The 26,146-nt window shown below is 43.7% G+C and overlaps 1 protein-coding gene and 1 long non-coding RNA gene across 2 annotated transcripts in view; one reads left to right on the forward strand and one right to left on the reverse strand.

Moving 5' to 3' along the window:
- The first annotated feature begins 366 nt into the window (after positions 1–366).
- BATF3 (basic leucine zipper ATF-like transcription factor 3) lies at positions 367–23,100 on the forward strand. Its single transcript, XM_061625259.1, has 3 exons — positions 367–699; positions 8,146–8,250; positions 22,552–23,100. Exons 1-3 carry the CDS (start codon positions 631–633, stop codon positions 22,735–22,737), a joined length of 360 nt encoding a protein of 119 aa, XP_061481243.1. The 5' UTR covers positions 367–630; the 3' UTR covers positions 22,738–23,100.
- The window catches only part of LOC133383822 (uncharacterized), a 37,814-nt gene continuing 21,210 nt past the window's right edge, over positions 9,543–26,146 (reverse strand). Inside the window, exons 2-3 of the long non-coding RNA XR_009762415.1 lie at positions 16,002–16,058; positions 9,543–13,902 (exon numbers count right to left, since the gene is read on the reverse strand). This is a non-coding gene — a long non-coding RNA (uncharacterized LOC133383822). The remainder of the gene's footprint in view (positions 13,903–16,001; positions 16,059–26,146) is intronic.

A 26,146-nucleotide genomic window follows, 5' to 3' on the forward strand; every position in this document is an offset into this window, starting at 1 on the left:
TCCCTGCAACAGTGGACCCCCCCTCTGGACGTGTTATATATATATGAGAATTATCTGAGCGAGAAATAGTTTGCACAGCCCATCCAACTGAAACTGGTAGCAGGTACAGGACGGCAAGGTAGTAACTTTGCAGGGCCAGATGACAGCTCCAGAGCCACAGACCGCCGGCGGGGCGGGAAGAAGGGAAAAGCCCCCTCTCGTCTCAGTTCCCCATCGGGCCGGCTTCGCGCCTGAAAGCCGCCGCAGACCCCCGGCCCGCTGTGGTCAGGCAGCCAGTTCCCTCCGAAGTTTCAAAAAGGGCGCCACGTGATTTCCATGAAAGTGACAAGCGGCTTAGTCAGTAGCAAGCAGAGGCGCCGCCGCCAGAGTAGGAGAGAGCGAGATCGGGCGCCTGTTTTCCCCGGCCGAGTTCTGCTCAAGAAGGGGAACGGCTGTGGGAACACGCGGCCGGTAGTTGCAGTCAGGCGCGAGGCTGCGGCAGCTCTCGGGATGTCCCTGGCCGGGCTTTCCGCGTAGATAGCAGACAGGCAGCCGTCCGTCCGGCGCGCCCGGCGCCCGCTTCCTCGGCGACCCTGCGATGTTCTTTGGCTTCCTTGCTGCGCCTACGAGCGGGCGCGCCGCCTTGGCGGGATGTCTCAGGGCGCTCTCGCTGCGGGGAGCGTTTTGCAAAGGAGCTCCTCTTCCGAAGGCGCTCAGCAGGTAAGGGCACGAGGGAAGCGGGAGCGGGGGAGGGCGAGCGAGCGAGAGTCGCGGCAGGCCAAGAAAGGAGCGAGGGATCAAGTGTGTTGGGAGAAAGCGGGTTTGGCTTTGGTGTCTCCCTCTCTCTCCTTTCCGCGGGGCACTTTGCCACTGTGCCAAGCGCGCTGTTAACTGGTGTGCTGGAAAAGGGTCGAAAATAAAACTGTCGCTAGCCCATAAGGTTCTTACGCACAAACCATAGTACGGTCGCAAAGGAAAGAAAGTGGGATTTTTCAGAACGGGGTATGTCTGTGGGTGCAAAGAAAAGGGAGCCACGGGGGCAGGGCAGGGCAAAAAAAGGGGCTCAAAATGATCGGCGGGTGTAGCGCTTTCCTCAGGAGGAAAGGCTATCTCGTCGAGTGGGTTTTTTCCCATTTAGAAGAAGAAAAGGCATCTATGACGGAGGAGAAGAGACTTGAGAGAGGTGTATAAGGACAGGCAGGGGATGGAGGAAGAGGAGTTCTTTGCCTTCCCTCATGCTGATATTAGAAATGTGGGTCATCCGTTGAAAGTGATCTGCCAGAGATTCAGGGGAGGCCAAAGGCAGCCCCTCAGAACATAAGGAGAGCTCTGCAGGATCAGGCCGAAAGCCCATCTAGTCCAGCATCCTGTTCCACGGTGGCTAACCAGATGCCTCAGGCAAGCCCTCAAGCCAGACACCAGCGCAGCAGCACAGCTCTCCCCGCCGGTGATTCTTCACACAGCAGTTAATTCCTGGAACTTGGCGCCAAAAGATGTGGTGGCAGCCGGCAGCTTAGATCTGACAAATCCATGGAGGAAAAGGCTATCAATAGCTACTAGTCATGATAAGTATATAGACTATCACCATAGACTATATTGTTCAGAGGGCATCTGGTCAACCACTGTGGGAACAGAACAATAGCATTTTCAAGCTAGGCGCACCTTATGACCTTGATGTTTCTGGCTTGTTGCATACTGAAATCACTATAAAGCCGCTTGCTCTTAATTCCTTTTTTTTTTTTAACAGAAGGGATGCTGTGGCTGAGAAAGGGTGATCTGCCTACGGCTGGCCAATGTGTTCATGGCTGAAGTTGCAGCACTTAACTTGAACCAGGGAAGACCAGGGCTTAGCCCCAGAGTGTTTTCCAGGCTGCAGCTTATTCTCAGCCCAGGGTTTAGAGCTCAGTCCCATCCTTGGGACAGGTGAAAGTATAGCAATCACAGTGCCTTGTTCACACAGTTATAAACACACAGGGGGCTGCATTGTACAGAGTTAGATCTTGGTCCATCTAGCCCAGTACTGTCTACACTGATTGGCAGCAGCTTTTTCAGGGACACATGCCATCACATGCTACCTGATCCTTTTTGCAGGAAATGCTGTGCATTGAAGCTGGGGCATAGGGAACATAGGAAGTTGCCTTATACCGAGTCAGACAGTTGGTCCATCTAACTCAGTATTGTCTGCACTGACTGGCAGTGGCTCTCTGGGGTTTCAGACAGGAGACATCCCCAGTCCTACCTGGAGATGCTGGGGATTGAACCGGAGACCTTATGAATGCAAAACAGGTGGGCAGCAGACTAAGACTGGCCCTCGCATGGAGTAGCATGACATGACCTGCTTCAGTGAACACTGGAAGAAGGGATGAAGGCAAGAACTGATGTGGCACAGTAGTTAGAGTGTTGGGCTAGAACCTGGGAGACCAGGATTCAGATTCCAACTCAGCCATGAAGCTTGCTGGGTGTCCTTAGGCTTAACCTACCTTGCAGGGCTGTTGTGAGGATGCAATGGAGAGGAGAACCATGTACACCACTTTGAGCTCCTTGGAGGATAGGTGGGATATGAATGTAGTAATAATAACAATAATGGTGCAGTGAGACTTTTTAAAGTATTGACCCTCAGAGTTGGAAAGGGGAGATGGCCCAGAAGTGCTTGCTCTGAGCAAAGATTGGAGGGCAAAGGGAGAGTGGCACATGTGTCTCCCAACTGTTTCTACTGCTTCCTGCTCACATTCAGAGTCAGGATGTCTGTGGGGCTGGTGCCAGACTTCAGGAATCTTTGGCACAGTGCTGACAATGGGCCCTAGTCACACACCCCAGCATGAGCCATGGTTCCCCTGCCAGCTACCATATCATTCACTCACCACCCTCTACCAGGCCCCTGAACATGCTTCAGGAGTGAACAAGCAGCCTTGCTTTTCAATGGGAGGTAAGTGTGACTCCCATCTGTACTTCCACTATCTTAAGATACCTAAAATACAGCACCCTGGCCAATAGATCTATGAAATCTATAGATCTATATTTCTACCCTATATGCCTAGATCTATAGTCCAGAGCATTGCACTTGGGGTAACTTAACGTGGCAGACAGACAGCGGCGTTACTAGCGGGAGTGCGGGGGGGGCAGACCTCCGGCACGTGCCCTCCCAGGAGCATGGACGAGGTGGCTGGGCTTGCGTGTGTGCGTGCTTGTGCGCGCGTGCTCAAGGCCAGCCACCCCATCCATGCCCCTGGGAGGGTGCATGCCGGAGGAGCACCCAGCCGGAGAAGGCCTGGGAACGCCGGCGCGCCTCCCTCGCCCTGCCAGCGCGCCTCCCTCGCCCTGCCAGCGCGCCTCCCTCGCCCTGCCAGCGCGCCTCCCTCGCCCTGCCAGCGCTGCTCACAGTCTTGCCCGCTTCCAAGGAGGAGTTGGAGCAGCCTTGCCAGGCAACGGTGCAGGGTGGGGCGGGACAGCTCTGGGTGACACCCCCCTCATGGTGACACCTGGGTGTGGGCTGCACCCTCCGCACCCCGGTAGTGACGCCCCTGCAGACAGCCACTGTAGATGGGAACTGAGCTTGGCTCCTGTTGAAAAGGAGCACCGCTGCTAAGAAGCATCTAGAGACACAGCAAGGTAGATGATAATTGGTGGTGCCGCTGGGTTAGACCAGTGAGGGCCCCTTTCAAGCTCTTGGGTCCCTCGGCCAGTGCCTATCCTGGCTGACCACTGAGGCCAGGCCTTCTTGGGAATTGGCATCCAACAAAAGCCAGAGGGCACCACTTTGGTTACCCCTGCTCTAGATTTGCTCTTCCTCATGCACATGTGCAAGACCTTCAGCTGTTGTTGGACTTCAACATCCACCATCATAGCCAGTAGTCAGGGATGATGAGAATTGTAGTCCAACAGCTGGAGGATCAAAGGTCAGCCACCCCTGTTCAAACCTGAACTCTGAGAACAAAGGTTAAGTCTGCGACATCTCGGCAGCACAGAGCAGTCTCTTGGGACCTGTGGTCTGCATGGGATGAGGCTGTGGGGCATAGATTCCCCACCATTGATCTAATTCAGCCTTCCTGTACCTGGTGCCCTCCAGATGTTTTCGGCTACAACTCCCAACAGATCCAGCCAGCATGATCAATGGTCAAGGATGATGGCAGTTATAGTCCAGCAACATCTGGAGGGCACTTGGCTGATTTAAATCTTAGCTACCCTGTGTTCAGGGTAACTAATGGACTACTGGTCCACACCTGTTTCCAGGATCTGGGGGTGGGGACTTAAGGGGACTTGGAGGTTTATAGATTGGTATGAAACAGCAAATTTCCACATACAAGTAATATCACATGTTTACATCATTCAGGTTTTCTATTAAACCTCCCCCATGTATTAAGACTGCAATCTGGAACACACTTGCTACAAACATACTCCCCACTGAACAGAATAAGAGTACAGAGGAGAGGAGAGGAGGGTAAGGTGCAGCCTGGGAGGAGGCTCAAGGGCCAGGTAGAAAGGTCTTACATTCCTAGCATTGCTCAATAAATGTCAAACAGTAATTGTATTAACAGAAATACTGGATTAATTCAATGTTAGTAAGAACAAAATGGAAGATACCTGAATGCCATTTTGTCCAACCTGTATGGAGCAGTGAAGCAGGATCCGCCATACCCAGCAGACCAGGACAGCTGGTGGCTCCATGGCAATGAAATCTGCTCCTGGTTTTAGCCTGAACTTTCAAGGAGATGTCCAAGGTGCTGAAGCTAAAACCTGGTGTGGATTCCAGTGCCTTGGAGCTGCCAGTCACCACTGCTAGCACACCCCTATAATAATATAGCTGAGATTGGGCATAAGACTGTTCACTCTGACCACCCCAAAATTGGGAGCCAAAAAATGCAAATAGAGTGCCAGGGGCAGGGAACACAAAACAGACTAATGAGGACTCAGCATCATCAGTGAGCATGGGATGCTGACTGGGGGAGGCGGAGCTCAGGAGTAGGGAGCTGGAATGGAATGTCTGGAACCCTGAACAAATAGCACCCCATACAGCAATATTTTGTTGCAGGACCCCGTTTTATATTTTTTAAAAATCAAAACCAACTGGTGGCTATGACCCACTAGTCAGTCATGTCTTGGTGGAAGGCAGTAGATAGCATCAGTGGCACCACCATACTTTTTGTTTTTAACAAGTTTTTAAGAGAGGAAGAGGAAGGGAGGGAGAGCACAAGAGAATGGGAGGGGGAGGGGGAGGAGTGAGTGAGTGGACAGAAGCAGTGAGTTAGACTGGAAATGTTCCCCATTCACTGTGGGGAATCCCCATGCAGATGCAAAGCATTTCTCATGATAGAAGACGATAGGAAGCCTTGGTGCACTTGATGGGTGTTTGGATTTTACCCATAAGGGGAAAGCAGTCCAGGGTCTGGTTCAGTGATTTTGTGTAGACTTCCGTATGCCCAAGACTTTCAGGGCCCCAGGGGTGGCCAACAGTCAGGCAGGGTGAGGGGGCCATCTCAGGGCACAGATGCTGCAGCAGCCAACAGAGCTGTATGTGCACTATGGCTTGCCTTGTGCCCCTTATGTAGGGATGGGTGAATCTATCCATTTTGATTTCTCTTAGTTTCTCATTTTCCCAGTCTTAAATACAGTTTTCCATATCAATTTGAGTTCGTTTGTTTAAAAAAAGTCCTCATGCAAATTTATCAGCATTTTAGTGCAAAATCTCCTAATATACACATTTTTGTATGCAATTTTGCCTAATAAGCACATTTTTGCAAAGCGGTTTTCTCTGACATAATGCACTAGTACATGCATTTTTGTACATGTTGCTTGGCTAAGGAACTGCATTCCAAACTTTGGAGAAGTGCTCATTTCAAACAATGACTGGGTTTTGGTTCGCATCTTGTTTTAGAAATTGTGAATGAGCCAAGGTAGCCTTTAAACGCAAACTGAATTGAATGTCTTCCCCATCCCTGCCCTTAACCAAGCCTGTTGACCTCAGGTTAAGTGAGGAACACTGTCACCTCACAAGGATTAGAAGTAAGAATCGGCTGCCAGCCCAGTTCTTCTGTATGTGGAATTGGGGTTGGAGGGTGAGGAGGAAGGTGCCATTTTTTCTGCTCCTTCAGGCAACAAAATGTCTTGGGCCAACCCATTGAAGATATGTAATGGTGTCTCTCATACTAGACCCCTCTCTTCCCATATATTCCTGGAGCAAATCTGAAACTACCCTGGACACTTCCTTATGCATCCAGGTTTGTTTGCTTATTTCTTGGGCCGCTCTGAGAGCAATGAAGGTGATGCAGGTTAGATGAAACATTTACTGTCCCATATTATGATGTTATTGGGTTGTCTCTAATGCTAGTCTTACTCAGAGTAGACCTATTGAGGTTAATGAACATAACTAACTTGGGTTCATTACTTACAATGGGTTTACTTGAGGAGAACTTAGTTGGATATAACCCATTTATTATTTATTTGTTTGTTTGATTTATATCCCGCCCTTCCTCCCAGCAAGAGCCCAGATAATACTTTGATTAGTATTTATTTGATTACCTGCCCTTCACCCTAAGGTCCCAGGGCAGGTCACAACAACTTGAAATATAGTAAAACAGTTTAAATCAAACTACACTCGCAAGAATAGGGTGGGTCCTAAAAACATACATCTTAAGTGGCAAAGGTCAAAGTGTTATATGGGCTGAGTGAATGGAGGGCTTGCCTAAAAAGCCATCATACACTTAATGAGTATGTACTCATTAAGAGCAGAACTAGGGGCTTTCTGGCTGCTGGCTCACACACTTCATCAGCTCTTTTTGGTGATTTTTCTGGACTTATTTCTGTTCAAAAGTCCCAGACCTGTGGAAGACACTGTCTCATGTTGCTAGCTAGTGGGCATCCTAGCAACATGCCAAAAAGAGAGGTCAAAGAATGGCCAATGGATTGCATGGCGTCATTCCTTATCCTGACGTTTGATCTAGCTGCGCCAGGACCAGCCCTACCTTTAGGCAAAGGGAAGCAATTGCCTCAGCTAGCAGATGCTGGGATGAGACAACAATAGTAAAGTGTTGAGTGGCAGAGCTGTAAGTGTCGCATAGCCTGCCCTGCACCCCCTAAGTTAGCCTACTATCTTTTAAGCAGGTCAGATCTCCGAATAAAATAAGCAAAAGCTGAAAAGGCCCAGGAGTATATCGCTCATTCCCTCTTCCCAAAGAACCTGGGAATTGTACTTCTGACAGCTGAAGCTCTTCCCTCCTCCTTCCACATCCTTAGGTTAACCCTTCATATTTTTGTCTTCATATTCCTATTTCCCTTCACTCCCAATTCATATTCATTTATTGTAGCCGTCAATTCCTGTGAATATTTACAACAACAATAACAATATGGAGGCTGTGCACATGACAGTTTGAACACAAACCTCTGTGTTGTTAATAAAATTAAAAGACTGATTTATAATCTACAAATGTGCCTTCATTCCCATGTTCCTTCACTCCCAATTTATATTTAGCTGCTGATTCTAGTATTTTGCAAGAGTGGTCTTGTGCAAAACCTCTGTATAAAAATGAAATAAAATAAAAAGGTTGATCTATGTTCTGCAAGCATGCCTCCGCCAAGTAGCAAATAAAAATAGGCATGCTTGGAAATATGCATTGTTTTGGCTGCTGCAATGAACAAACATCTGTACCTGCTGATTCTCCCTAAAGGGCCATTTTTTTAAAAAAAAATTAATACAGCTATTGTGAGCAAAAGCAGTTTTGTACAAAACACCTGGGTTTAAACAACACACACCATGAACATTCCTTCAGCATGGTGGAACCACTGGTGGAAATAGGCATGGTACATCCTTTCCTTTGGGCTGATGGAAACAAAAGACTAAGTTGCGATCAGGTAGGGAACAAATGAACATAGAGGTGTGTGGCAATAGACGATATTCAGCAAAACATCACCACACATGTTAAAAAAAACCCTGTCTACATAATGTGCTTTAATACATTCAGAGTTGGGTAACATGCAATTTTATGTTGGAGTTTCTTCTCTTATTGGATTATCTGCACATTGGGAAAAATCCAAATTAACTGGGGGAGGCAGTTAGATAAGGAGGATATCGTGTGAGTCTTGACAAAAATAAAGATACACAAGCAGCTTCAAAGCTACATTAAACTCCAGTATGAATGAGCCCTAACTAAGTAATCTTATTTTGTTGGCCAGGGCCATGAAGATGATGAAAGGAAAGTAAGGCGGAGAGAGAAGAACAGAGTTGCGGCCCAGAGGAGCAGAAAAAAACAAACGCAGAAAGCAGATAAACTCCACGAGGTGAACATTACTCTGGACCTGTAGGGGAGTGAGCAATATCACTCCCAAGTGCTAATGAGGCTCTCTTCAAGGGGTTAACATAATGGCAGCATTCACCTGGGCCCTTTGACCTGGCTTTTTGTTGAGCAGCTGTAAAGCAGCAGTGGGGAGGATGTGATTTGTAGCACACACAAAAAAAGGCCAGTGGGAGGGGGATGCTTAACCCTTCTTCTGCCGCTGGCACTACTGCTTTCCCGTCACCTTCCCCAACTACTCTTCTTTGATGCAGCAAACATGAGCCTGGAAAAGAAGCAACTGGGGAGAGGGACTGTATGGGGAAGCAGAAGGCAGGGAAATGGCTACACTCTCAACAGTTGTCTTCAAATACCTGAGGGGCTGTCACATAGAACAGACTTGTTCTAAGAGTAGAATTAGAACCAATGGATGGAAATTGCTGGGAAGCAGTTTTTGGCTTAAATATTAGGAAAAACTTCCAAATGATTAAGGGCTATTTGACAGTAGGACCGACTGCCTTAGGAGGAGTTGGGCTCTCCTTTCCTGGAGGTATTTAAGCAGAGGTGGGACAGCCATCTCTCAGGGATGCTGCAATTGAATCCTGCATTGTAGATTTTGCATTGAGCAAGGGGTTGGACTGGATGACATCCAAGGTCCCTTCCAGTTCTATGATTCATCCAATGTTCATCCAACTCTCCAGTTTTGCCCTGATGCAAAAACAAAAAACTGTTAGCACTTTGAGGACATGGCAAACACTGTCTCAGGCAACTGGAGTGGATGACCTTTCGTTGTTGTTGTTATGTGCCTTCAAGTCGATTATGACTTATGGGACCTCCAATAGCATTTGTTATAAGTCACCCTGTTCAGATCTTGTAAGTTCAGGTCTGTGGCTTCCTTTATGGAGTCAATCCATCTCTTGTTTGGTCTTCCTCTTTTTCTATTCCCTTCTATTATTATTATTATTTATTATCATTTAGACCACTTATACCACTTATATTTAAATAAAACTCTAAGCGGTGTACAAGTCAAAACAGCGACTACAAAGAACAATAAATAAAATACAATTAACTGAACAAAACATCTTCTTTAGTATCTACATAATATAAACATTGCATATAAAATCAAGTACAAGAAATACAAGAAAAAACTTTAATATACATAATAAACAGAATATTCCCTAAATTTCAAGGGGAAAAAATTAAAACAAGCTTATTTTTAAACATAATAGATTAAACAAATCAGCTCATTTCTTAATCATAGTATAATAAAAAGCAAAACAATTAAAACAGCCTGACCCCTTTATAACAGAATTTTGTCTAACTACAGTTGGGGGGAAAATGTTGTTTAGTTTACTCAAACATACTCTTACAAGATCAGCACATTTGTATTTAAACATATCAACATTCTAAACGAACACACTCATGCTTACCTCAAATCACATTCTAAAAGCACTCGCATAATTCAACCTCACATCCTAAAAACAGCATACTCCCATGTACATACTATGAAAATCATCATGACAACCACTCAAGTTTTAATTTTACTGGACTATTGAAGAGAGCAGCTTATTTGTCTTACTCATAACCTGTTTTGAAAACCTTCCCAATATTTTCTGGGAGTAACGCTGGCATGTTAATTCCACATACCTGGAGTTAACCCCATTGAATTCAATAGAACTTATTTTTGAGTAGACATGGTCAGGATTGTACTGAAAATCAATGGGGCTTTTGAGTGAACATAGAAAAGGATTGTGTTGTAAATCTTTCTCTCCCCCACCAATCCTTTTTAGGCAGCTAGGCAGGGCTTACTTAGGTGTCACTGCTTCTATTTGGCAGGAAACTAAGCCTTATTTTTTTTAAAAAAATGTTCTGCAATGGCCAGCGGGTTTTGACAATAAATTATTATATGGGGTGTATGTATTTTTACATCTCCAGTAAAAGATGGAAATATGGAATATTTCCAATGACCCTGTGAGGTAGGATTGGAAACCAAGGCAGCTCACAAGAAAGAAAGCCATTTAAAATCCAATAACCATAAAACAAGTATAAAACAGTTGCAAAACAGCTTAAAGTGACATGATTCTGAATTTTAGATTGGGTGAGTGAAGTTCCTTATAACTGAATTACAATCCTGTGCATGCTTCCCTGTCTGAGTAAACTCCATTTAATACATTGGGACTTGCTTCTGAGTAAACATGCTTAGGACTGCACTATAAATATCTTTACAGGTTGTGTAAATGATAAACATCTTTGACAGTCATGCTTATTTAAATATTTCTTCATATTGTGTCTTGATATGTATCTGATTTCACACTATGGTTGTAAATTACAAATTATTATTTCCTCTACACTTTAAGTGTGCCCTTCTTCCTTGGGGTGATCATGACCCCTGTGTTGTTTTCACCCTGAGGGGCAGATTAGGTTGAGAGGTGGTGCATAGCCCATGGTCACCCAGTAAACTTTGTAGCTTTATTTCCATTTTAAAATGATTTATATGCAGGCAGAGTTTATGAAGTAATGTAGATCCACATAATATTGGCATTGCATAATACATAACACACATCCAACTTGCATTTAAAGTGCATGACTTCCCCCAAAGAATCCTGGGAAATGTAGTTTCCTCCTCACAGTTATTGTTCCCACCACCCTTCAGTTCTCATGATTCTGTTGTGGGATTCATGTGCTTCAAATGTTAATATGCTTGTTAATATGTCTTTTTTAAATAATGTTTTTAACCCTTTTTAAAAAGATGTTTTTAAAGCTTTTGTTTTAATGTATTTTAAGGTCTGTTTTTATGATGTTTTAAAGTGTTTTTAGCGCTTCTGTTTGCCGCCCTGGGCTCCTGCTGGGAGGAAGGGTAGGATATAAATAAAATAAAATAATAAATAAAGAAACAAACAAACAAATGTTTAATGTGCTTTAAATGCATGGTGTTGATCTGCCCTAGTATGCTGTGCATTCATTAGTGAATTGAAAAGAACAATTCTAAAAGATACTTTTTTAAACAAGGGAAGGGCTGTAGCTCAGTGGTAGGGTACATGCTTTGTATGCAAAGGCCCAAAATTCAATCTCTGGAAGAAACCATTGTCTGGAATCCTGGAGAGCCATTGCTAGTCCATGTCATCAGTACTGAACTATATAGTACCAAATGGTCTGACTCAGTATAAGGCAGATTCCTTTGTGCCTAAAAGAGGAAAGAGACCGAAGGGCCACAGTGACACCAAAATTTATTTATGTATTTTATTTACAACATTTATATACCACTTTATTGGGGGGAAAACTCAAAGCTGTTTATAGAAGGAATTAAAACAATAAAATTATTGGCAAAAACAGTTTAAGATAGGTATTTAAAAACATTTAAAACAATAAAACCAACAATGAGTTAAAAACAGATTAAAAACATAATAGCGTCTACATGCCTGGGTAGGCTTGCCTAAACAAAACTGTTTTTAGCAGGTGCTAAAATGAATACAATGAAGTGCCTGCCTAATGTCAATAGGCAGGGAGTTCCAAAGCATAGGTACTGCCACACTAAAGGATCAATTTCTTACAAGAGCAGAACAAGTAACATGGAAAGCACAACTTAAACCTGACCTGGTAGTACATCAACTGTGCAGATTTCAGTGCAGATTTCAGAGCAGAGGTATTATGTGCTGATATGGTCTCACTCATGTCAGTAATCGTGCTGCAGCCTTCTGCACTAACTGCAGCCCCCAGATCAGGTTGTGCTGCATGGGGATTTCTGTGACCTTGGCTGACTGGCTGACAGGATTTTTTTTAGTTTTGTTTAGGAACCCTGACTGGTTGTGGGATGCTGAGCTTTCTGTCTTATTCATAGGAATCTTGTGGTTGGTATGATATTGCATTTAGGAAATCAACACTGTCTTTTTTCTTTTTCTATTTGCATTTTATTTACCTCTGACCTTAGTCCCTTACATCCATAGAAGCAACAACAGTGGTTCCATATGGTCAGCTCAACCCCCGTAAACCCATTGATGAGGAATCTTGTTATTTGCATAATGGTTTGTTTCTTGCCCAATAGCGGTAAAACAGAATTCACATACTGGGAACTGTGGCTTCAGTTGCTGTTCTTCCCAAGTGTGTTTTCTCTCTACCAATTATTACTCACTGGAATTAGGTTGGCTGTCAAAGTGAATATATAGCAGCCCACAGAGTAGGCAGGAAAGAGCAGAGAATCTTCTTAACTCTTACTCATTTCTCAAACCTCTCGCTACAGTGAAGAGTCAAGTCTGTAAAGAAGTTTGGAACAGCCACATTAAAAGGCAGGCAGGGCATTCCATGCAGGGGGTTGCCAACTCTGCTTTGGTATGGATATCTTGCAGAGGATCCCTAGTCAAGCCTTACAACAGCACAATCCTAACAATATATACTCAGAAGTAAGTCCTGTTGAGTTCTATGGGGGTTAGTCCCTTAGTGTGTTTAGAATTGCAGCCTTCAGGAGCATCCATCTTTACTCCTGAGTGCTCCCATCTAACATCTCCACACCACTAGGCTTTCTTCCTACAATGGCCTTCTGGTGACTGGCCTGGCCTGAGGGCACTTAAACCCTTCTTGCCAGAAGCAAGTAGGCTAAATTAAATGTTCCTTACCCAGGCTCTCTAAGCAGGTGAGAAGGAATGATCCCATCACTTCAGCTGTATCTGCAAACACCCTCATTTAGCTAAGATTGCTATGTTAATTTCCAATCAGAAAATTTTTTTTTGAGTGGTATGTTCCAAGGAACTGTGGTTGATGCTTAATGTATCATGCTAAATGACACCACTAGGTCCCACCCCATGACATCACCAGAGTTTTCCCCTATGATATCACTAGGGCCCACCCCTATGACATCACTAGGGCATACTCCCATGACATCACTAAGGCCTGCCCCCGAAATCTCAGGGTTTGGGATGCTTCTGACCTGGCAACCCTATCCATGTCATTTTCATTTGTATGTAAATGTATAAGCTGCCTTATCAATTCTTAATGATCCCTTATAGAGGCTCAGAATGACCATTTTAAAACAGCAATGTGAAATCACAAAGCATCCATTAGAAGGCATTAAGAGCTGCAATTTAAATAAAACAGTAGCTGAAAGTTGAAATAACTCATCCTCACCCCATCCAGCTGAAAGGCCCAATAAAGTAAAGCCTGAACCAATCCTCTAAACACTTGCAAGCACCTTGTTTTGTTTTGTTTAAAACAGGGTTAGCCAACCAGGTGCCCTCCAGATGTTGCTGGACTACAATTCCCATCCGCCCCAACCAGCATGACCTTTGTTCATGGATGGTGGGAGCTGTAGTACAACAACATCTAGTGAGCACCAAGTTAGTTCTCCCTGGTTTAAAACATGAATATCCTAGTAAAATGGCACAAGAAAAACACGCAAAGCAAGGCATCAGAAATCAAGCAGCAAATTAAAGGCCAATATATTAAAAACAAATAAGAAGAGCAGGTGTTACAGACATGAAAAGTATCAAAAGGCTGAAGTCAGTTTTCTCCGCTAAGGAAGAGTTTTCCAGGTTGCTACCCAGGGAATACTCATGAAGCCCAGTTCTTTGGTACAGCATGAGAAAAGGCTTCTTGATCATCTCCTCCCGGCTCCTGTCAACCACGCTCTGTTTCTGCCTGCTGTGAAGCACATCTGGAGTACTGCTCACTGCAACAAGTGGAAAAAGGAGCTGAATGCTGGAAAACTGAGGAGGACAACACAAAGTCCTTCTTCACACAGACAGCACATAAACTTTGGACTTTGCTCCCAAGAGGCAATGATGGCCACCAACTTGGGTGGCTTTAAAGGGGGATTAGACACATTTTTGGAGAATAAGGCTATCAGTAGCTGCTTGCCATGATGTCTGTGTCCTGCCTCCATGTCGAAGGCAGGATGCCTCTGAATACTGGAATTCCAAGTGGGAGAGCACTGTTGCACTCATGATCTGCTTGCAGGCTTTCCATAGGCATTGGGTTGGCCACTGTGAGAACCGGATGCTGGACTTGATGGGCCTTTGGGCCTTTTCTTATGTGGGCTAGGCAGTAGGATCAGGGAAGGAATCAGCAAGAGAAGCCAGAGCTGCACGTTCAACCGCTGTGCCAGGGAACTTCAAGCCACAGGTACGTTCTTGAGATTGCAGCCTGGCTTCCCTACCTGCAAGAAGTAAACTTAAGGAGTTTAACATCTCTGCTGGATCAGACCAAAGGCCTATCTGGTCCAGCATCCTGTTTCCCAGAGTGACCAAGCAGATGCTTAAGGGAAACCCACAAACATGACATGAGTGGGAAAACCCTTTCCTGCTGTTGTTCCCCAGCAGCTGGTATTCAGAGGCATGCTGTCTCTGATCCAGGAGGTAACATATAGCCATTGTGAGTTTTCCTAGGGGAGCTCAGTTTTGCTGTCTCAGAAAATTCCAGGTTCATCGACCTCTGCACTCTCTTTCTGACAAGACTAGCCAAATGCTTCAGGGATGCCCAGAAAGCAGGGTGCAACAGAGTTCAGCATCCCCAGTTATTTGTACATTGTTGTTGTTAATTTATTAATTAAATTTCTGTCCCATCCTTCCTCCCAGAAGGAGCTCAGGGCGTGAACAAGGGACAAAATACTAAAAACAACTTAAAATATCTTAAAAACAAAACATCTTAAAAAGATCTTTTTTAAAAAAAAATCTTTAAAAACATATTAAAAAGCAGTTCCAACACAAACAAAGACTGGGATGAGGTCTCTGTTTAAAAGGCTTTTTGAAAGAGGAAGAACTTCAGTAGGTGCTGCAAAGATAACAGAGACTGTACCTATCTAATATTTAAGGGGTCTCACAGCACTAAAGACCAGCACTAACTGGTGCCACAGCACTAAAGATCTGCTTCCTATGTTGTATGGAACAGACATCCTGATAAGATGGTATCTGCAGGAGACCCTCACCTGCAGAGTGCAGTGATCAGCTAGATATATAAGGGGTAACACGATTTTTCAGGTATCCTGGTCCCAAGCTATATAGGGCTTTGCACACCAAAACCAGAACCTTGAACTTAGCCCAGTAGGTAATGGCCATCCAGCGTACATGACATCTGGTAATCAGTGGTAGATTATGGATGTTCTATGCTTTGCTCTTGGGGCTCCTAGGCAGATCTTTCCTCCACAAACACCTTTTCAAAGATGCTGAAGCTAGTGGCTGTCATAACAGCCTGTGACAGTGAATTCCACAGAATAATTACACACCACATGAAGTACTATTTTGACTTGCTTGTACCTACACACCCTCCAGGTTCAGGAGATGACCTTGGAGTGTGTAGTGTTTTGAGTCAGAGTGATTGAGATTTTCACTATTCATTCTCTCTGCACTGTTCATGATATTAGAAACCTATGGCACATCCCTTCCTGTGGTCCTCTGTCTTTCAAAGCTATAAAGCCCAGACTGCTGAAGGCTTTATCATGGCAAGCAGCTGCTAAGGAGGAAGGTTTCCTCCTTTATCAGTAATAACTGTGTACACCAAGATGAGCAGCCTGTGGAATTCCAGATGTTGTTGGACTCCAACTCCCATCAGCCCTCTGCCAGCGTGGCCAGTGGCCAGGGATGATGGGAGTTGCGGTCAAACAATATCTGGAGGGCCACAGGTTCCCCCTGCCGGCGTAGAAGAAGGAATGATAGCCAGAATGGCCTCTCGATCCTAAATATAGTTAAAATTCTGTTCTACATCTCTCTTAAAGGGGTACACGATCTCTGCCATTAAGAGAATGGGACCATAGCAGAGTGATAGAATACCTACTTTATTTATTTATTAATGTACATACCACCCTTCAAGAGACCCCAGAGTGGTTGCAACCTAGAACATAACAAAAAATATGTGTCACTGCATAACAATATCTACACATGATCTACATTGCATAACATAATATCTACAACCCTCCCCCCAAAATCAAAACAATTATAAGAAGAAATGCATAATAAAATACAGTCTCATAACATAAGCTATTACCTACTCATCTCAGGTACAATTGTAAAACATAATAGAAATATAACAGCAACAACTTAAGAAATAACTAAGGGAAGGGAAAATCAGGAACAAGGTGCATAAAATACAAAAGTAGCTCTTAATTCTCCTCTCCTCACCCTCAGAGAAAATGACAGACCCTCCCAGCTCTCACCTGGGAGCTTTCCTTTCCTCTCCCCTTCTCTCACCTGCCTCTCACACAGGGTCCTCCCTCCCTCTATCTGTCACTTTCATGTGGGTTAAATATTTTCCATGCAAAGGGTCTCTGGTTGAATGCCTGAGCCCCTAGAGAGTCCTGCCAGGTGAGAGTAGAGAACGCTGGGCTTGACTGACAAGTAGTCTGACTGTCTGTCACACAGCTTCTTTCTTCCTTTGGCAGCAAGTCACAGGAGAGGTTGTGGCTCAGTGGTAGAGTATCTGCTTTGCATGGAGGAGGTCCCAGTTCAATTCCTAGCATCTCCAGGTTGGGCTAGGAGAAGGGATGGAAGAATCTGCCAGTTTTGGTTCTCTCAGTTTCTCATGTTTCCAATCTTAAATTCAGTTCCGCGCAATTTGCTATTTTTCTTTTAAATGAAAATTTTCTGGCATTTCAGTGTGAATTTCTCCTCATAAACCCATTTTTGTCTGCAGTTTTGATCAACGTATATACTTTTTTTGCAAGCAATTTCTCCTAATATAATGCATTTTATGTTACTTTCACTAATACATTCATGTTATACACATTTCCCCCTAATATATGCATTTCTGTAAACATTGTTTGGTGGGAGAACTGCATCGCCAAATTTGGATAAGTGCAAATGTTAAATGATGACTGAGTTTTGGTTCTCATATTATTTTGGAAAGTGCAAATTTGATAAATTCAGCTTTTAATGTGAACTGAAGCAAATTGCTCCCCCATCCCTAGCTGGGATAGACACTGCCTAAAACTCTGGACAGTCACTGCCACTCAGTGTCACCAATTCTGAGTTAGACAGATCAGTATAAGACAGTTTCCTATTACACCATGACCCTTCCTTCTGCAGGAATATGTTCCCATTTTAGTTGCTCTTTTCTGATGTAGAGCATGATCTCACTTTATTATAGTAAATTCTTTAGTAGTCCCCCCACCCACCCTTCTTATTCTTCTGGAGAGCACTGCTGCATTCCAATCAACTCTCCTTTTCACTCAGTTAATTGATTATTGTAAGGTTGGTTTTCTAGAAAAGAGGTTCAGATCTGGAAAAAGAAGGGCATTGGCCAAGGCTGAGTTAAGTGAGGTTACAACAATAACTCCTGCCAGTTTTATCATTTGATACTTATGAGCAATCATGAATGCCATTTTGTAAAAAAAAATGAAGGACCACAGACGAATGTGATCTTTCCATAGAAGAGAGCAAATCATTCATCCACTCTAGCAACTCTACGTGTGTTACAAGCCAGTTTTCAAGCAGGTAATGAATTTACTGGCCACAGTGACTGGTCTGAGCAACTGCTGGTCTTGTCTTTTTTTTTTTTAAGTGTATTGATGCAAGTTCTGTCCTAGCCACATTCAAATCAAAGGGGAAACTTGAACTTAACTGTACATTTGCATTCGTGCCTAAGTCCCCCTCTCTTTCCCCGTCTACATTTTGTTTAATAAAAAAGCAGCCTCACATTTGTGTTTCATTTGAGGATGGCGGTGATGAAGAAAGTAGATAATGTTTGATAAAGGAGCAGAGAGGATGAGATAGCAGACACACACACCCCGAAAACAGAGGGTTTTGTTTATTTTTTATTTTTTAAAAATGAAAGCTCTGGTGATCCAGGAAAGGATTTGCAAATGATGTGGGTTTTGTGGACACGTTTGCAGGAGGAGAGGGAGGGGAATGTGTTAGCTCCATGGCAGAAAGCCATGTGTTGGTAGCTCACCAGGGGCTTTATAAACTTGACTAACTGCTGGTTTTGCCTGGCCGGGGTAGGGGGAGCACTAGGCAGACCACAAGAGATGGCTGACGGGCTGACTTTGGTTTGATTGCAAGCCTCTGCTCTACACAGGGACTTGTATTTTTTTATTTCCAGAGAGTGTCTCTGCTCGCTGTCTAAGAGATATATGTGTTCCAATCTGTGCTAGATAATGACAGCCTGTTAGCTACCGCCAAGTCCAAGGTTCTGGTTTTGGTGTACAAACCTCTATACAGCTTGGGATCAGGACACCTGAAAGACTGTTGTACCCCTTATATACCCAGGCGATGGCTGTGCGCTGCAGATGAGAGTCTCCTGCAGATACCATCTTATCAGGAGGTCCATTCTGCACAACATAGGAAAAGGACTTTTAGTGTTGTGACACCTACCCTTTGGAATTCCCTGCCCTTAAATATTAGACAGGTGCCATCTCTGTTATCTTTTTGGCGCCTACTGAAGACCTTCCTCTTTCAACAAGCCTTTTAAGTAGAGACCTTATCCCAGCCTGTGTCTGTGTTGGAATTGTTTTAAGATGTTTTTAAAGCTTTTTTAAAAAGATGTTTTTAAAGATGTTCTGTTTTAATATGTTTTTTCAAGAAGTTTTGCTTTAATATCTTTTAAAGTCTGTTTTTAAGATTTTAAAAATGTTTTTAGTGTTTTTGTTTGCTGCTGTGGGCTCCTGCTGGGAGGAAGGGTGGGATACACATTTAATAAATAATAATAATAATAATAATAATAATAATAATAAATAATAGATTGTCTCTTTTACCAAAGCTTGCTTAAGCTGGATCATCTTTTAAAAGAAATTTAGGAAGTATTTTCAAATGCATCCTTTTTGAGATTTCTTTCCCGTGTTTGCAGGTCTAGGTAGGTAATCGATAATGCCAGGCAGTAAGTTGGTTATCAAAAATTATCTCTGTGATTTGCTGCAGTTTTCTACAAATATTTTGCATGACAGTGGGGACTGGTGGCTCCATGTCAGTGGGGCAGTGGAATCCGCTCTGGGTTTTAGTCCGAACTTTCAAGGAGCTGTCCAAGCAGCTCCTTGAAAGTTTGGACTAAAACCCAGAGCGGATTCCACTGCCCCACTGACATGAAGCCACCAGCTGCCACTGCTGCCCTGGGACTTTATGGTGAATGGCAGGTAAGAAATTTTATTTATAAATCAATAAATAGGGGGTGAAAGTAATGGTTTTCACCCACTGATTGCCCCAAAGCTGCTGGTATTCAAAGGCATAATGCCTCTGAACTGGGAGGTTTATATGTGTGAGCATGACCTGGGGTCCAGTGATTTGCTTTTATATACCCACCCTTCAGATCTGAAAAGAGCCCCCAAAGTGGTTTACAACAATATAACATTATGACAATTAAAAAGAGTACTCAAAGCCAAAAATAGATAAACAAAAACATATTAAAAGTCTGGCAGAATGGGAAAATAAGTCTTAACTATCTACCTAAACGATAAGAGAAGGGACCAATGTAAACTCCCTTGGAAAGGAATCCCACAATTGCAGTGCTAAACCAGAAAAGGCCCTGTTGCACATCCCTACCTGTCACATTGACCTTGGTGATGGAACACAGAGCAAAATGACCTCAGTTCATGAGCAGGTCGAGGCAGTCCTTCAAATATTGCAGTCCTAAGGCATTAAGAGTGGTATAGGTAATAACCAGCACCATTGTGCCCAGAAATGAATTGGAAGCCTGTGCCTCTTTAAGAAAACTAGAGTAATATGATCAGATTTAGCAGGGCCATATGCCCTACCTTGCAGAGGACAGTCCTCAGTTTGAAAGGCTGCCTAGTCCAAGTCCAGGTAAAGATAAAGACCCCTTTGAAAGAAGAGCAGGAGGGGGCTGTGAAGTTTCCCATCAATAGTTAGCACCTGGTCAGGTCCACTAGGTGGAGATATACTGAATTTCTGTTTAAACTATAGTAATTATGTCTAAATGTGCATCCACACATATCAATTAGCATATGTACATCTTTTTTTGGTGATGGATACCCTCTTTTTTTGACAATGTATAAGTGGCTTTTGTCTGTCATGGCTAACAGGTCATTGATATGTCTATCTGCCATAAATGTGTCTTAACTCCCCCTTTAAAGCCATCTAAGTCACCACAAAGGGCCAACACATGCATTGGTTGAACATCTAACGTGCAGCCAAACGGTAGATTTGCATCAGCCAAGGCCACAGTAATAAAATCTCAGGACCAGGATATCATGAAGCCCAACCTGTTGCCTCAAGGTGCAACCCTTCACATATCAATCTTTACCTCAACCACAAAATACTATCAATAGCTACTAGCCATGGTGGATATGTTCTACCATCACTGTCATGTTTGCTGTTTGGTATTTTAAAAATATGTGTGAAATAGGAATAGTTTTGTGGTCCTATTTCTTAGCAGAGATATAAATGCAAGCAGCGGGATAAGAATCAACCAGTCCACCCTTTCCCTCAGACACAAATAATAACAGACACAATCTTCTTAAGTAAAAGATAAAGAATGTTTACTCTCAACCTCTCATATGTTCAGAAAACATAGGCTCTAGCTTAGATGGAAAAATAGAAGTCTCAGTCCATGGTAATGGTCATCTTGGAAGAGAAGCATGTGCATGTTTCACTCTCCTCAGGCTTAATGGAGAATATGCAGACACTACCAGACAAAGGAGGAGGAAGAGAAGCCAGGTAACCCCACCCTTTAGGAAGTTACATCACTGGTAAACGGGTACATGGGATATTTCCCAAATATCCCTTAAAGGGAACATGCAAGTTTGCTTATTCTAACATGTCAGAGGCTGTATGCCCCTGAATACCAGTTGTTGGAAACCACAGGAGGGGATAGTGCTGTTGCACTCAGGTCCTGCTTGCAGTCTTCCCACAGTTATCTGGTTGGCCACTAAGAGAACAGAATGCTGGACTAGATGGGCCATTGGGCTGATCCAGCAGGGCTCTTCTTACATTCTTAAGTTCTTAAACAGACTTTTCATGTCCCAGACCATGACTCAGTACAAGCGTAGAATGAAAGGAATATCACACTGATGTGATCTTCAGACTAGCTCGGTAGCTGAAACCAAGCTTGCTTTTATCTGATGATTTTATACAGTATTCCTTTTGTCAAAGATTGCCCCCTGGGGTCCCTTGACTTCAGCACCCCAAAGGAGTTCTTTGCTTCTGGGAACAGTCCCAACTCCTTTGGGTCTCTGCTTCCCAGGAAAACTCTCCCTCCTTTAGGATTAGATTCTCAGTAGAAACTGCCACCACCCCTCTTTCTTAACTCCTCTCTCTGAGAAAGGGGACCTCAGAGAACAAACTGAGTTCCTAGGGCTTTAACCCACACTAATCAACAGTAATCAGTAGCTTCCAGCGATCAGAGATTGGATTTAGAATCATTAGCTCTCAAGCAACACACACCAGTTATAAAAGGGTAGTTTATTTAAAAGAAAAGAAAGGTATATATAAAAAAGAGAGCAACATTTGGTTCTTTAAAGTTAAATTGCCCCTAGTCGGGCTACACAACATACATGGAATAACAAAAGTGAGAGATTCAATATAGACAAAAGAACATAACAAAAGCTTTCTAGCCTAAGATTTCCTACTCACAGTACAGTAGCCTGGTTCCCAATGGCTTTTACTGGAATTCTTAGACGAGTCAAGGTAGATGGTAATAAGGAACAACAACTGAAAGATCATCCTTCATTTTTATGGGGTTTCGTGGTCAACAGGTAATGTAAATGTACTGCCTTCAAGTTGATTCCGACTTATGGCGACCGTATGATTGGGTTTTCATGAGGCTGAGAGGCAGTGACTGGCCCAAGGTCACCCAGTGAACTTCATGGTTATGTGGGGATTCAAACCCTGGTCTCCCAGGTCCTAGTCCAGCACCTTAACCACTACACCACACTGGCTCTCTAAGAGTAGTCAACAGGGAGGGGGCCAATTAGCCATCCTGGGCGCCCCTTCCATGATCACCTCCTTTGAAGATAAGGGGGGGCTAGACATCCTAGGCGCTCCTTCGGTGATCCCCTCCTTTGAAAATAAGGGGGCTAGACAGTGCCCCCCAGGGGCCCTGATGTGCAATACCCCCTTTTTCTGATTTTTGATCTCAGGAAGCAAACAAGAGATAACAAATAAGGTTCAGCTGTATCTTCTTGACTTTTGCAAATTGCCTGTCTGGCACTGAGCCACAGATCTTTCTCAACAGGGTGTCCCAGGGATCCACAAGGCTCCCAGAATTCTCTCTGGTTGAACCATTTTAGCTTGACCAAAGTTAGTTATTCTTGACACCTTTCTCTTGCCATGTTTTTGTTTACTTTTTCATCAACTTGTGGTGAGTAAGTAGTGAGTGGGAAAAAGTGTGACTGACAGTGGCTTGCTTGCTTGTTTAATTAATTGCTCTTTCTTTTCAGGAATACGAGTGCCTTGAGCAAGAGAATACCTCCCTGAAAAAAGAGATTGGAAAGCTGAATGATGAAATGAAACACTTGAGCGAAGTCTTGAGGAACCATGAAAAAGTTTGCCCTCTGTTGCGCTGCTCCTTAAACTTTGGCTTGATTCCCAGGCACGATGCCCTCAGTGTTCCCTTGCCAAGATGAGACCACCTCCTGAAGATCTGGAAGAAGTTCTGCTCAGATGAGAAAGCTTTCAAGACCCAGCCTCTCACTTCATCACCATGCTTCAAGGACATAACAAACAGCCTTCTAACAGTGTAGACTTTGTCTTACAGTTGCCTTTCTATCATGGAAGTCTACCAAATAATCAGGAAGCTGTCTCGAGTGTGGCAGTGTGGATGGGCTGCAACCTTGTGGGAAATCTTTGGACAAAGCTGGGTGTGTGTTCCTTGTGTTTCCACTGTGCGCTGTATGCCAAGCATGGAATCTGATATGGGGCATGGTGCGGAAGCTTAAATACAAAGAATGTTATCTTCCCATTTATTTTTAAACACGCAACTGTCTGGTCCTCATTGTTGCTGAGAAATGTGTTGGTGATCATGGGGAAAGGGGAAGAGTGCCAGAATTTGAAACCAAAAGGGATGGTGGGCACGACCAAGGGCTGGGATTCCTGTGTCTCTTTCCTACCTAACTGATTCCTTGTTCCCTACTTTTCTTAGGTTTCTCCTCATCTGCTCACTGCCATACATAGTCAAGTTCTGTGAAGACCCAAATACTGTAATTGGGCACGTACCTAAACTACCTATAAGGCTACTTGAAGATGTACAGAAATTCAGAGATACACATATAGCCATCTCCCCTGGAGATTGGCTAGCATTGGTGTCAGTCAGGAAGCTATCTCCCTGCTACCCCCAAATCACCATGTGGTGTTTTTTTTAAAAAAATGTTTTTCTGATGATGTCCCTATTCCCTCCAGGATAATTTGTCTGGAGGGCATCCACAAGTAGGGATGGAAAGAGCCATCCATTTTGGTTCTCTTTCTCATTTTTCCAATCTTAAATTTACTTTTCCACATTTCTGCAACAATTTGTGATTTTTTAAAATCCTCATGAGAATTCATCAGCATTTTACTGCATTCTCCTAATACATTTTTGTATGCAGTTTTGAGTAATGTACATATTTTTGCAAATAGTATATAATGCATTTTATATGTTGTTTTGACCCATATATTCATTTTTATGCACACTTTCCCCTAATATATGCATTTTTGTAAACATTCCTTGGCCGGAGAACTGCATCGCAAAATTCAGAGAAATGCACATTTTGAGGGATGGTTGTGTTTTGGTTCGCATATTGTTTTGGAAAGTGCGAATTAATTGGTTTACTTTTATATTTAAACTGAAGCAAGTTACAGTGTTGGACTACGACCTGGGAGACCAGGGTTCGAATCCCCACTCAGCCATGAAGCTCACTGGGTGACCTTGGGCCAGTCACTGCCTCTCAGCCTCAGAAGAAGGCAATGGTAAACCCCCTCTGAATACCGCTTACCATGAAAACCCTATTCATAGGGTCACCATAAGTCGGAATCCACTTGAAGGCAGTCCATTTACATCACATAGAAACCTGCCTTATATTGAGTCAGACCATTGATCCATGTAGCTCAATACTGTTTCCACTGACTGGCAGTGGCTCTCCAGAATTTCAGACAGGGGGCATTCCCAGCCCTATTTTGAGATGCCAGGACCTTCTGCATGCAAAGCAGATGCTCTACTGCTGAGCTATCGCCCTTTCCCCAGGATTTCTGAACTGTTTTTATAGCAGGGGAAATGGATGGAGCAATCCAACCCATGTTTTACTCAGAAGTAAGTCCCACCAGGGTTTATTGGAGCTTACACTCTAACAGGGATGAGGGATCTGTGGCCCTCCAGATGTTCTTGGCTCCAACTTCCGTAATCTCTAGCTATTAGCCATGTTGCCTGGGGCTAATGGAAGCTGGACCCCAACAGCATCTGGAGGGGAACTGATTCTCTACCCCTATATGCTAAGTACTTCCTCAAACAACAATTCCCAGGATTCTTTGAGGGAAGTCATGAGTTACAATAGTGTAAAGGCAATATTAGTTCACGTATGTTGGTAGACACAACTTCTACTGGATGAATAAAGCTCCCAAGGAAACTCTTGGACATCTGAAAACAACGATCCGATTCATACAGTTTGGTTCTGTTATCAAGTTCTTGAGCCAGGGAAATATCTGTTTACCACATAGCCACATTTTACAACGCTTACTGCAATGAGGATATGGGATTCTCCAAAAAGGGAAGTTCATGACTTTTTCAAAAAGGACCTTTTGGTTTCTCATCACTTATGCAAGAGGATACTTTTATCCCTGTTTCTAAAGTACCCTTTTGGTTTTGAAGTTAGAATGCTTAAATATCTATTCTGTAGTTCTGCGAATGGCACGTTCTGGTTGGATGATCAAAGAAAGAGCATTTTAAGGATGCTGTCAGCTTCGACTTGTACAGTTCCCTTCTTGATTTTCCCGCCTACACTATGCTTAAGGCTGGAACGGGAAGGAAGATTGTGAGAAGCATGGTAATTTTAGTCTGTGGATTTAATAGTCATAGCCTCTCTCCTCCTCCATCCCCTCCTCTCTATATGGTAATATCTATTACTTCACTTCAAAATGTGCTAAGCCAATCCAGAAGTGATGTGCTGGATGGGGTGGGGTGGAGCCGCTACTCTAGTTTCCTGACAGTAGGGATGTAAGTGATTTCCATTCCAAACTGTATTAATTGTAATCAATGCTGTTTCTGTTCTACTGCAGTTCGGTTTCCAGCAAATACTACATTATTTATCTCACTCCCCACTCTCTAACATCCATTACATAATATAAATAACTATTTACTTAACTTATATAGCTAATTTTCTTTTCAATGTAAAGGAAATGCCAAAACAATGTAAAAAAAGCCAATAATTAATTATGTATCATTTGCAGACTTTAAAAAAACAGCCACATATTCACTTGACTGATTCCTGTTCCTGCCCACAGCTGAACATGTGAACTGCAGCAATTTCCACTTCCTTTTCTGTTATCATTGGAATTCTCTGACATCCCTACTGTTGCTTAGCAGAAGGGAAAGGGAGGAGGTGACAGGAAGGTCGGTGAAACACAAATGCACCGGTGGAGCCAGTTTAGCACTCCTGCTGGGATGTTTGTGCCGCACCAACCTGCCTTGCCCTTCTCTGTCCCAGGAAGCAACAATGAACCACCTGCCGGGAAGGTAACATAGGGGCTCTGCCCCACCCACTGAGAGACTTCTGAGCTAGTCTTTGTGCATTTGGGGGCTCTCCTGCCCATTCTGCTGAGTGGGCCCTGAACCTCTGAGCCAAAATTGTGTCCTGTCTGAGCTACTGGGGGGATTCAAGTGAGAAAGAAGAGAAAATAGAAAAAGGGAGCTTAGAGTCTCTCAAGGGCGCTTAAGCATTTGGGAAATGTTACACCATCATTGTCACTGGGCCTATACAGGCATCATGCATCATGACTAGTAGCCATTGATAGCCCTATCCTCCATGAATTTATCTAATCCCCTTTTAAAAGGAATCTAAGCTGGTG

Source organism: Rhineura floridana, chromosome 4, assembly GCF_030035675.1.
Source record: "Rhineura floridana isolate rRhiFlo1 chromosome 4, rRhiFlo1.hap2, whole genome shotgun sequence".
Taxonomy (NCBI): domain Eukaryota; kingdom Metazoa; phylum Chordata; class Lepidosauria; order Squamata; family Rhineuridae; genus Rhineura; species Rhineura floridana.